This window comes from Seriola aureovittata, chromosome 17 (genome assembly GCF_021018895.1).
Source record: "Seriola aureovittata isolate HTS-2021-v1 ecotype China chromosome 17, ASM2101889v1, whole genome shotgun sequence".
Lineage (NCBI taxonomy): Eukaryota > Metazoa > Chordata > Actinopteri > Carangiformes > Carangidae > Seriola > Seriola aureovittata.
Genome location: NC_079380.1, coordinates 3,208,873 through 3,221,575, shown reverse-complemented (window position 1 = coordinate 3,221,575; position 12,703 = coordinate 3,208,873). Strand labels below are relative to the sequence as shown.

General features: G+C 40.3%; 1 protein-coding gene across 1 annotated transcript; it reads right to left on the bottom strand.

The window, feature by feature from the left end:
* Positions 1-706: 706 nt before the first annotated feature.
* Positions 707-12,125, bottom strand: scpep1 (serine carboxypeptidase 1). Its single transcript, XM_056401846.1, has 13 exons — positions 12,014-12,125; positions 10,661-10,800; positions 8,644-8,733; positions 8,145-8,300; positions 7,052-7,126; positions 6,214-6,286; positions 4,969-5,006; positions 4,545-4,673; positions 2,640-2,724; positions 2,369-2,482; positions 2,117-2,254; positions 1,849-2,012; positions 707-1,372 (listed from the first exon to the last, which is right to left on the bottom strand). Exons 1-13 carry the CDS (start codon positions 12,069-12,071, stop codon positions 1,310-1,312), a joined length of 1,323 nt encoding a protein of 440 aa, XP_056257821.1. The 5' UTR covers positions 12,072-12,125; the 3' UTR covers positions 707-1,309.
* Between the last annotated feature and the right edge of the window lie 578 nt (positions 12,126-12,703).

The following is a 12,703-nucleotide window of genomic DNA, read 5'->3' as shown; positions in this document are numbered from 1 at the left end:
CCAAGGGTAGGAGGCTTAAATAGGAGCAATATGATCAAATTTCTTGGTTTTAGTTAAAAACAGCAGCATTTTGAACAGTCTGGAGGTGGTGAACAGATCTTTCATTTATAACAGTAACACAAAAGCATCACAGGCTGGAGGAGGAAAAGGCTTGTGTAACTGGTCTGGTGTCTCTAAAATTAAGCATCGGTCATTTTAGCAACATTTCTAAGTCAAAAGTAAGAAAAAGAGATCTGCACACTGCGCTAATAGCTCTCGGCAATTTTGATCTGCAAGGATCTTCGTCAGGCACATGTCAAACCACCATCACAAAGCAGAACAGACACCGTATATAGACACAGACTCATCACACAGGTGATTGTGAGCTACTTGATTAGCTTCGAACATAAGCCATAGTTCAATGTCATATAGACACACATAGAATACAATTCATCAAAATTCAAACATGATTCATGAGTCAAATAAGTATAAAGATAATAATAAATAAATAATAAAATAATATAATATAATATAAAGACCATAGTTTAGTGTTGTGTTGTTCCCAGATTCTTACACTCAGGTTTAATGTTATTCATGAAATCACTGATGTTTTGCTGTCTGAAATGTTCCAACCAGTCAACATGAATGATGGCGACCACAGACACCCTGCTGCTTCTTCATCATCATCATCATCATCATCATCATCATCATAATAAAACACACTGCAACAAGTGATCATCAGTTTATTTAATGTCAGTCTCTGTGCTCAGATACAGAATTCTCACGTCTACATCCCGTGAACACATTCCAGGTCATCCTCTGATGACAGTCGGCCACACCAGGTGGATCATGGGAAATGGTGTTAACACTAAGGTCATTTTGATATTAAACAATCTTTCATTTGTTCAAGCTATTAAAAAGCATCATCTGTGACTTTAAAAAAGCAGTGAAAACATACAGGCGAGTGGTTTAAGATGATACTTTTTGCAGTTTTTCCTATTGTGATTGTACTGTACATGCAGGATATGCAGTTTCCAAGGTTCTCATACATTTTTCAGAATAAAAAAAAGAGCATCTTTGAAAAGTTGAGTACCGTACCAGAGAAGAACACAGCGACTTAAAAAAGAAACAGTCTTTATTGGTGTTATGGCTGAAGTTTACACAGGTCATCGCTGTTGTAATCAAGGAGGACTGAGATTTTTGATTTGGTTTAGCAGAAGAAAAGTTATAAAAAAAAAAAAAAGCAAAACAAAAAAAAAACAAACAAAGAAAAGGTCATGTGATCATTGTGATTGTCAGAGCCATTCCAGCTGGCGTCAGAGCGGGTGGATCAGGCCTGCTGGGTGATCATCTTCATCATCTGTAAGGCCATAGGTCCCTGGTCTGAGGGAATCTGTCACAACAGACAAAACAAGATCACCTTTTTATGTTGAAATTATACTTTTGAAATCTCATTTTTCAGACTCAGGACACCGTGGGCTTTTCTACTTAAAAGTCCTCAGTCTGCTGATCAATTACTAAATAATAATATACATAATACTCTCTAGTTCACTCCACATTGATTTATTGCATAATTTTACCCATAAACATTTGTCATTTCAGATAATGCTTGCTATCTTCAATTGTCTAATGCCTGAGTAAGATCCTTGTCCACCAGGTGGCGCTATATATAAAGACATTGGTTTTAGTTCATAATTGCTTAACCATATAACTTCGAGCTTTCATTTCAATTGATTTTCAATTCAAATGAATTTAGAAAACAAATAAAGCGGCTCATTGTGAAGTGTTTACTTAATTAGTCTAAAATACTAGAGGTCTGGTATCTGTACTCCACATTGCAGATATTTCACAAACCAGCATCTTTCTCACCATGTGACCAGCTCTGAGGATCCAATAAAAGGCAAAGTTCTTATAGGTTTTGGAGAAAGCTCCGGTAACGCCCGGGGAGGCGGGGTCATCCAGGGCGGTCCACCTCAGCCTGTTAAATCCAGGTAGCCCCTCCCACTTCAGCTGCTTCAACCACTGTTCCTGACCTGTGACGAGAAGCACCGACTCATGTGGCACAGCTGGAATTTAATGTCTGGATGGTTTACATTACGACAACACTGATTCCTGCTAGAGCCGAACAGAAGGTTACCCATGGTGTCCACTATGAGGTCCAGCTGTCCATTGTAGACAGTGACGTTGACTCCAGCGCTCAGCAGCTGGTCGACTATGTCCACAACTGGCCTCATGAAGTCTCCTGCCATTTTGCTGAACACTTCCTCTGCCTGGCCTGGACAGGAGAGGAAGGAGCGGCAAAACAAAGATGGAAACATTTCTACAGTGGCAGGAAATTCTCAGTCAAGGAAGCTGAAGCTGAAGCTGAAGGGACAGAGACAAACTTTACCTCCCCAGGTGACCTTCTGGGGAATGATGCCCAGTTTCTTCCTGATTGGTCCATTCATGAGCTCGCTCAGTGATTGGCTGTGGAGGGGACGAATATGGCGACGTGTCTGCAGAGCTGGTGAGCAGAGGGGGCAAAAATAATGCATTTAAACTTTAAATAATACACAAACCTGTTACCCTGTAATAAACACACTCCTTCCACGGCATCAAACCCAGTTAGCCGCTGTTGCGTTTTAGAAACATGCCGACTGGATCATGTGACAACGTCTTACCAATGTAGTCCTCTCCTGCTGCAGCGCGGACTTTCTCATCTGGTTCCTGGGTGAGGATGTTGTAGAAGTTGACTCCGTTGGTGTTCTGACAAGAAAAACAAAAACAAGTCGACATCAAACCTCATGATCCCTGCACACAAACCGGTTTGTGACGGTAGAGCAGCACAGATGTCACACTTTAAAAAGTGCAACATGGGGAAAATTTAAATTGATTTCTGAGCAACAGGCTTGGGCGATATCCAAAATGTAATATCTCGATATAGTCCAGCCCAAATATTGCAATAAAGGATATAATTATATTATAATTATATTGGTTTTATTTTGTGTTTAAGTTTGTTGTGGGTTTTTTTTTTTGATAAATACATAATTCAGGTGTAAGTGATGCTGACACTAAACAGCAGTTCAAGATTTTATTTGTCACATGCCAACGTACAATGTCCTGTAGGCAAAGCAGTGAAATGCAAAAAAAAAAGAAAAAAAAAAAGAAAAAGTTTTTGGATATGAAATATGTTGCACATGGTGGGAAATATTACAATATTTGATATTACTGAATATCAACCAAAGGCGAGTGAGCAATCTGTCAACATCAGGATGTTTTATGTATTTGAACTTTCCTGGTAAGAAGTTATTTGTACGCTCTTCTGTTCATTTCTGTGTTTTACTACACACAATTACACGTGTAATTAATCTAGTTTCACATTTTGGGAATTAACATTTTTTTCGGCTTCATGCCAAACATTAAGAAGAGAGGACTGATACCGCCACACCATGTCCGTCTGGTAAATGTGATGCTCAGCTTGATATAGAGACTGGAAACTGGAGGAAATCTTCCTACCGGCTCCTCTAAAGCTCGCTCATTAAAATGTTGCATCTTGTAGGAGCAGTGGATGCATTTGAGGCGCACAACAGTCACAAATGGAGATGAAAATCGGCACTGCAGTCATGTGTTCATCTTCAGATGCTTCACTCATTCTATAGATCGCTTTACCACTTTTGGATGCAGTTTTTGAGCAGCTGTGCAGGAGGAACTTACAGTCAGCTGCACATAAAATGCTCCGCTGTGCATTTGGCTCTGGCTCAGACACAGGTTGAATGCTGTGACTTCAGTATATCGTGGACACAGTGGTTGCTGATCACTACGTCGCTGCACTGATTGCTGTAACTCAAGTTTTGGATTCGTGTGTGGAGATGAAGTGGATTTTCTAGTTTATAAACAAAGTGCTGATGTTGGATGTGAATAATTTATGCAGATGTGGATTGTGACAGATGTTTGTTGGTCTTCTGTGGTGCTCTTTGAAGTAGTTTTTTTTTCCCCCCCACTGCATCACTGCATGTGATGTCTTTAATACCTTATGGTTTGGAAAAGTAGTGAAAGCAGCTCGAAAAGTCCTTCTCCTTCACATCTCTCTTTCACCTCTTGACGTTTTCCATCGAGGTAGAGGAGGAGAGGCGGTTAGAGAAGGAGACTATTCTGCCTTTTTATGCCAGGACTCGCTCTCTCTGCTCCCCAGAGCATTTGTAGTTTTGTGTTCACCCAGCCAACATCTTTTCACTGACCTAAGTGATGACCACACCCCATGGACTTATTATTAACATCTATCCTGTGTTTCCCTCACTTTTGTCACGGCTGGACACAAGTACAACTGAAGTATGAAACAGTGACTTAAAGCAGCCCATTCAGATTTAGACATGTTAACCAGCAGTCACTTCCAAGCTGCTGCTCTGCACTGAAAGCATGACCTCATGCTTTTGGGGAAAATCTGGAAAGTAGCTGAAGGGTTGCGAAATTTCTCAGTTTTTTTTTTTTTTTAAACCCCCCCCCCAAAAAAAAAAAAAAAAAGGTTGCTGAAATGTTCTGAAAAGTCATTAGTCGGTAAGTATGCTATGAGTGGTCTGTGTACCAACCTGCTCCACCACACTCTCAGTTATAGACCACAGTTCAGTGGCGTTCTGAAACTGCTGCTGCTCCACGGCTTTCTTCACCTCCCCCGCTGCTCTGTTGACGTCCGCCAGGCCAAAGTCATCCAGCAGCGACTGCACAGCAGAGAGACCACCGTCAGTTCAAAACTTACACCCAAACAGTCTGACATTAGCAGAATTTTTTTTTTTTTCGGGGGCTTTTTGTGCCTTTATTGATAGAGCAGTAGAGTGAGACAGGAAATGGGGAGGCAGAGAGAGGGGGAATAACATGCAGCAAAGGGCTTGTCCGATGCGGGACTCGAACCGGGGCCGACTGCAGCGAGGACCTTAGCCTCTGCACATGGGGGCGGATGCTCAAACAACATTTTCTAAATGTTTAGACATTTCTAAACAGAAAATTTTTACTCACAGTGGTGTAGAGGTACGGTCCCCACGTCATGACGGAGTCTGTGGATGAAGCACAGTTTGATCATTTACACCCTGCCGTCTCTTTTAAAGAGGCTCAGATCAGTGTAATATCGGTCTATCATTGGCTGATGTAGAGAAAAACACTGAGTACACGTATGGTCAATATCACTAGACTGTTACGTCATTAAGAATCCTGTCCACGTAATACAGTTTTATTTGTTTTTAACCAAGAATAATGAAGCCGATTATTTGAAAATCTGACATGTTTGACTAATTAAACTATAGTGAAGGGTCAAAGTTAAGCAACAAACTGCAACAAAAGTCAGAACACCTTCGAACCCTTCATTTTTTAAATATTCTACATGTCTGCCTTTATGTTTGACGACTGCGTAATCCTTGTGCCAGGTCATAAGCACTTACTCTTTTTCATGAAGAGTAAAGAGCAAACGATGGATGACATCATCTTGCAAGAACGGCCACTGCTTCTTCTGTTATTGGAAGAAATTCCTAAACCCGCCTCACTGCTGCTGCAACAGTTCTGACTTATGTTGAGTAGCCTGCTGGGGCTCTTGTACCTGCTCCCAGCTGCATGGTCTTCACAGGTTCATTTATAACCTTGCTCGTGCAAAATAGCCTTAATCGGAAAGTACAGGTGTGATCAACTTTGTTGCAGTGATCAGGTAAACTGATTTTCTTGTTGTAGTGGTCACTTTTGTTGTGCTGAGGTTGTACTTTGGGTCAAGTATTTTCAGTGTACTCAATCTAACCTGATTGTTTTTAAATTACACATGAGATCATATCCTTCAACCTAAAAATAATAACACCAGATACTGTGGTACAAGCAGAAATTCACTAAACGTCCTCCCAGAATCTGAAATTTTCAATTGTTTTGTGGTGTGACTCACTATTGTTAAGTGTTTCCTGGGAAATTCAGCACAAATGCAGCACAACATCCAGCTTTTAAGTGGGATTTCTGCTATTTTAAAGACTGAAATCTGAGGTGAACTCTACACAGTAGTATTATCTGCTCCATAGACGCCTCTCTCTCCTCTGATAACATGTCCACTGAGTTAAGTTAAAGGTTAGACTGGTTAAATAAGACGGGTCTGAACCGGTTTGAAGACAGTGGAGACCTACAGTAAATTTAACTTGTGCTGATGCTTAATACGTCTAGCTAGATTGAATTTGACACTCTCTTCTTTTAAAACACACGTTCCTACAGGTGTAAAGTCTGAATGATACTGACCCAGTGGGGAAATCCATGAGTCTCCGAGTGCCACACCAGCAAATCTGCATTTCACTGTGCCTTGGTCTATGGCCTGGACGAACCACAGACACGGATTAAAAAATAAACACACCACATGAATATTTTCATCTCAATTTAAAACTGTCATCTAAATCAAACAGGTGAATATTCAAGCACAGTCTGCTGATTAGATTTTCTTGTGTTGAAGTGAGAGTTCATATTCTCCAAAGTCTTTCAAAATCTTTCTCTAGGAAATATGAAAATCAAAACCAGGTTACAACCAGAGCTCCAGAGTAGTTACTCCATCAGACTGATGAGTTACTGAGGTGATAGATGGTGGGCTGCTGAAGCTTAATGTCCATAGTTATAGTCAAGGAAATACATGTAATCCATCTTATTTTCAGACAGCTGAAACATGTATACACCTCTGTAAACCATAATGCAGCAGCTGTGTCACTCTATTTTCTCATTAAAATGAAAAATAAAAACAGGAAAGATAAAGTTAAAATAAAAAGGAGTTATGCTACTTTACTTTTGAACTTCCACTTAAAACATTCACATAAAACTGACAAAATATTTTAATATTTGTTTCGAGAAAGATTATATTTGCTTTGTTGTATTATTCTGTTTGTAACCTGGCCTACAATAAACACTGAAGTTTATTACCTCTGTAGAAAAACTATTTTAATGTCTGGTTGTTTTCCTGCCCACTCATCCATCACATGACAGCTGTTTGACAGTGGGGAATTTCCGTTGCCAGTGAGCTCACGTGAACCTGAAGGGGACGTTGTAAAGAAGTTAACACTCTGCTGTCAGACTCATGGAGCAGTGAACTCACTTTGACAAGCTCCATGGAGATCGCAGCCGCCATCTTGCCCCCATACGACTCAGAGAAGATGTAGAAGGGGACGTTCTGCAGAGAATAAAGCAACCATCAGTTCAAATCTATCAGTGGTATTTACAGTACTGTATATACGCATGTGGTAGCAGAAACAGTGACACATCCGCACAAGTTGATATGTTAGTTTGTTAGCAAGCAGTTGGCAGTTATTGTGCAACATCATTATTCGTTTGGAGCTGTATTTCTGGCCACTCAACAAATAAGTCCAGTGTTCCCTCAGTTTTAGCTCTGCGTTTGGTCTCCACCAGCTGCTCTCTGACTGCGTCTGTCTGCTGTACTGAGCAGGTCATGTAAAGCCGGCAGCTGCTGTGGCTGAAAACAACGCTATGAGACTGGTGGGAGTAAACCAAAACACACAGCTAAACAATGAGCTGAAACTCACTATAAAAGTTCCTTAAAAGCAGATTCTCTGTAGGTTCACCACTATGAGCGACTGTTTCACATTGTCACATTGTTTTCAAGCTGTCAGCTGATACATTTTTACAATTCATTCATCGCCTGCAACCACTGTGAGAAGAGCTGGGTCAACACCGAGAACACGCTCGTACAAAGACAATGCACAGGTCATCCCAATATGGAAAAACAGGAGACAAGACAGGCACACAGCCCTATAATTCAAAGATGTGAATCAGCAAAAAAATATCCAACAACTTTGGAGGGAATTATGGGTACACTTTTTTATTTAATCAAATTTTGTTTAATTTACAATTTTCCATCTGAATATACCAGAAGTAATACTGAGAATAGTGATGAAATTATTGGCTACAAAAATGGAGCAAGTGTCCCAACTGTCTGACAGGTGATAAAGTCTGCAACACAAGTCTCAACAGAAACGGCTACTTTGAAAATTATTATTTAGTTAATTAGTACAATTAATTGACTTTGGACAAGCTCAATAATTTATTCTATACTAAGCTTGTTAAAGCAGATAATGCCACTGAAAAGTAAAAAGACGCCTGTGGATCTCAGGCCACCACAGCGCCCGGCCGTCATACCCGAGTACGTGAGTAAATGTAAATGAGTAAAATACCTGGAACTCATCCCTCGCTGTGAAGAACTGTTTGAGCAGCACCAGCATGTCTGAGGCCACCGTGGCCACGTTGGTCGCATACACGTCAGGCCTGTCAGTGTAGCTGAAGCCGGTGCCCACAGGGTTGTCTACAAATAACACACTGGCTGCCTGAACCTGAAACAGCCAACACACACACACACACACACACACACACACACACACACACCACATCAGCATGTTAACCTGCATTTCAACATTCACATTGCGTGGAGTGACAGTTACAATACAAAACATTCCACTTACAAAAGGGAATAATCGGTGGTTTTAATGACGTATTAAAAGCCTTTGATGAACACCTCTGAATGGATTGTCCTCCATACTCCAGGGCAGTTTAGACAAATTGCACATTACTTATTGTTATATTTTGAGTTCATCAGTGCTCCAGAAACTGATCCATGAACAGCTGGTTGAACAAAAATGGCCAATTACATTAAAACCTTGGACATCATCATCTTACCCAGCTGGTCTTCCTGGGCTTAAGGTCCCTGTCCAAAGGACCAATCTCCTCAAAGTTCCCAAAGCCACTTCCTGATCCTCCTGGTCCACCCTGAAGACACATGGACACATCCTCATCATGTTCAAACACTAAGAGCAGAGGTGCTGTTTAATACAGCAAACGTTATATATTGAGTGTTATGGGGTTTGGCTACGTATGGACAAATTACATATTTAATTGATTTTTGAAGTGAAAAGAAAGAAATACAGCAAATAGACATTATATACAAAAAAAAAAAAAAAAATCCAGATGTTGCTTATTATGTTAAACACGGACTTCAGTGATGAGGTCACAGGTAAGGTTTACTTCTGATGACTCGTCCACGTACACCCTGTTTGTGCAGTTGTGAAACTTCCAAGAGATGTATCACTGACACCTGAAATATATCTGGCAGGCTAAATAACTGGACCTATGGAGGAGGTCAGTTTAGATGAAACCACACTCTCTTCCATATTGTTTACGGTTAGGGCTTCGGCCGTTCTGTTGAGGCTCGCTCCATATGGAAGTGGGCGTGGTTTCATCTAATATGGGTTGTGAGTCCAAATCCATTAGTGTGAAATGTGACATCATAAAAATAAAATAAAATAGACCGAGCTCCTGATGGTAGAACATGGATTGTCGTGTTTAGCCTTCTCTCCTCTTCAAATGTGTTGCCTAACAAAATCCAATAACTGATGTTTAAAATGTTAGATAGATATAACCTGATAAAATCTATTATACAACAATTAGTTCCAACCAAGTAATTTGATTGGACGAGAGTAACTCCATGAGCGCTGATATAGAGTACAACAGCACCGGGACTTTTAACTACCTGTATGACTTCGCTCTACAGGTGTTCCATTAACCATGAGTCAGCACCACTTTAACGGTCGTTATCTATATTGGATGACAGAGGCTGTGACATCACTCCTTCTTGTGTGATATTGCTTAATTATTTGTCATTTAGTGTGATGAGTTAATGAAGTTCTGAGTGTTATACTTGGCACTACTAGTTAATTTGTTTTTAAAGTACATTGACATTTGAAGAAACCGTTATCTTAAATGGCCATTTTGATGCAGGGATTGACTTTACTTCAACTTAATATGCGACGTGTCCAGGAGTCGTCAAGCTTTTACATAATTGTAATGGATTTGCCGTTTATATTTTTAAAATTTTAGGAGGGCTGGCTCCTAACTGCTTAGTTAGTTAGTTCCTCCTTCTGCAGTTAAAAAAAGAAGCAACAAGGCTGTTACTCATTCAGCCTCATCACCGAAGGCTTGTTTTTAAGTTAACTGGTGGATGTGACTCAGACTCCTGTGTGTTATAACTCAACTTGTTGAAACAGAAAATGTTTCTGAATGTGCATTACTGGTGACCATTTTCAAAAAGGCAAACAAGTGTTTTTTGACTTTTAAATGCATCTTCTTGTTTCGATATTTCTTTCATATTCGTAATGATATGAAAATCAACTTGCAGAGACTTAAAACCTGCCTCAGTATTTTGGCATTTTGATGGTGCATTTCTATAAAGTTGGACTTGCAGCTGCAATTTGAACAAATTAAAAGAAGAAGAATGGTCAAAACTGAGGCAGCAGAACCTGATGAGAGACCCTTTGCATCTTTTGTTAAATGCCTGGTAAATACCCAAGTCTGTCAAACTATGTTCTAAGTGTGCAACACTGGCTTCATTATAAATTTGTAAGCTGTGGTCATTTCCAATCACCAATTTTTCAATGACCGTATATTGATCCCCATTCTGAGTAAACTGATAATACAAGCAGATATGGAGTTCACTACAAAGTATTGCCCAACTCCACAATCTCTACTGGGAGTTGTGGAGAAACACATTGAGAAACAGACATCAAATAACATGCTTTGGAAAATCATCCCCAGCATCTGTGATTCGTTGTACAAGAGTGAACACATGCAGAAACATGGTGTGGTCCTTTGATGTTGAAGTTGTCAGAAGTAGAAGTCAGTGGACCTAATCGTGTCTTACCTGCAGCCACATGACCAGAGGCAGGTCCATGTATCCAGAAGACTGGCTGTCAGCATAATAAAGCCACCAGAACATGTGGGCCCCGTCTCTCACCTCCACATAGTCCCAGGCTTCTTTGCCGGCCAGGGGACTGGAGAGCCCTGCATAGGGTTCAATGTTGTGTTATAGCTTGGTATTCAGTTACAGTGTCACTTACATAACGAGTCTGCTAAATAGCAAAACAATATATGGGCCTATTCCAGAAAGAAGATTTAACAGATTCTGAACCTGAGCCTGAACTCTGAGTTAACTAAACCTGAGAGGGGAAGTTTTCAGGTCCAGGTAGTTCAATCAACCCTGAATATGTTCACTCTGAGTTAAGTGCACGTATGTTGAAAGAAAAGAAGTCATCTTCAATGGAGCTTTGATTCTACGATTCACATTCGCAGACAGCAAAATGAAACCAACATATTCCTGGTTCTTCGACCAGACTCATGTACTTCCACAATTGGGTTCAGCCTGTCAATCACTGACATCCGGAAGAGTCTGTGTGCCAGAATTGGTCCAGATGTGGAAGTAGCATCTGACAGTCATGCTGTCTGTGGGCCAGATTTGGGCAGTGGAAACGGCCGTATCCTGGTCCAGAAGAAAACAAGCATTTTGGCCAAATGTAGGCCAGATTCATTTTGCTATCTAGAGCAGTGGAGTAGTGGAGCGAGAAAATAGCAGTACGAAGTGCATCTTCACGCAGACTTATTGTTAATTATTATTTACAGGAATTACTACAGTAATGTAGGGTAAACTTTTCAGAGCAGGAGCAGTGACTGACAACAGTAATGTCCACAGATTCAGTGTCAAAAATGCCTGACAGTAGATTTTATTCTGCGCTGAGGATGAAGCCATGATGTGTAATATTTCTAACGTTAGTAGAGATAAACATTTTTTCGATCTTCTTCTCTCGACATAAACTTCTGCAATAAGGACTTTGATATCGACTGTATGAAAGAGGAAATAAACCGTGTGTCAGACAGAGGAGGCAAAGAGAAACTCAGGGTTCAAGTTAACTATCTGGAACTGAAATCTCAGCGTTTCCCCAAACCCAGTGTCAGCAAACTCACTCCACCGATGTTGTGCTTCTCCTTATCTTAACCTGAACCTACTCTTATCCCATCCCTAACCCAGCACCGGCCGTCTCTAACTCACAGCAGGCGTGAGATTCAACTGTAAATTAACAGCGTAAACAAAACGTTAGTTTCATTTTGCAGTCAGCTGAGTCAAGGCGTGAAATAACATGTGTTTACTTGTTGCGTGTGACTCTGTCTGGCTAGAAATTGTTACATTTAAGCACGTGTTTCCTCAGGCTGTACGTCTTACCTTTACTGACGATGATACCGAGCAAAAGAAACAGACTGGTTGTTTCTGCCAGGCCCATTGTTGAAGCGCAGAGTTGTGGCTGGCGCTGTGCTGTACCGCACCGCTTTATTGCTATGAGTAATCACATGACCACATCTGGAGTCAGCTGACCGACGTCATGTTTTTTTTTTCTCTTCTATCCCACAGTTTTAAAGTTAACTTTGCAAAGTGTTATTGTGCCATCAACCTAATTAAAGGGAAAGAAAATCGAAATATATAATGCAAAAATATATAAAACAAAAAGTTAATTTAAGCATAACAAATAAATACACGAATAAACTGTGAATTTAAACTAGTTTAAATTATGATAAATAATAATAGTTAATAGTTTAATACAGGTTTGGGGGTTCCCTGGTTGTCCTTGAAAATTTCTTATTTTGTGATGAATGAATGGGAAGACCTACCTCCACCACAACAGAGGGCAGTGTTGTGAATGGGTTGACTTTAAAGAGGACACTGGCCACGTGAAGTGAAAACTTCCGGTAAGGCATTTATCCTTCAACATAAAGGCATATTTATTTTATTTTATACATATGTGTAAAATCATCATCAAAACCATCAACGATTGAGATCAAAATTGTAATGTAATAAAATAAAAAAAATAAAAAATAAGACCATGCCACCGAGTTGTGAATTGAGAATGCTGGCTGC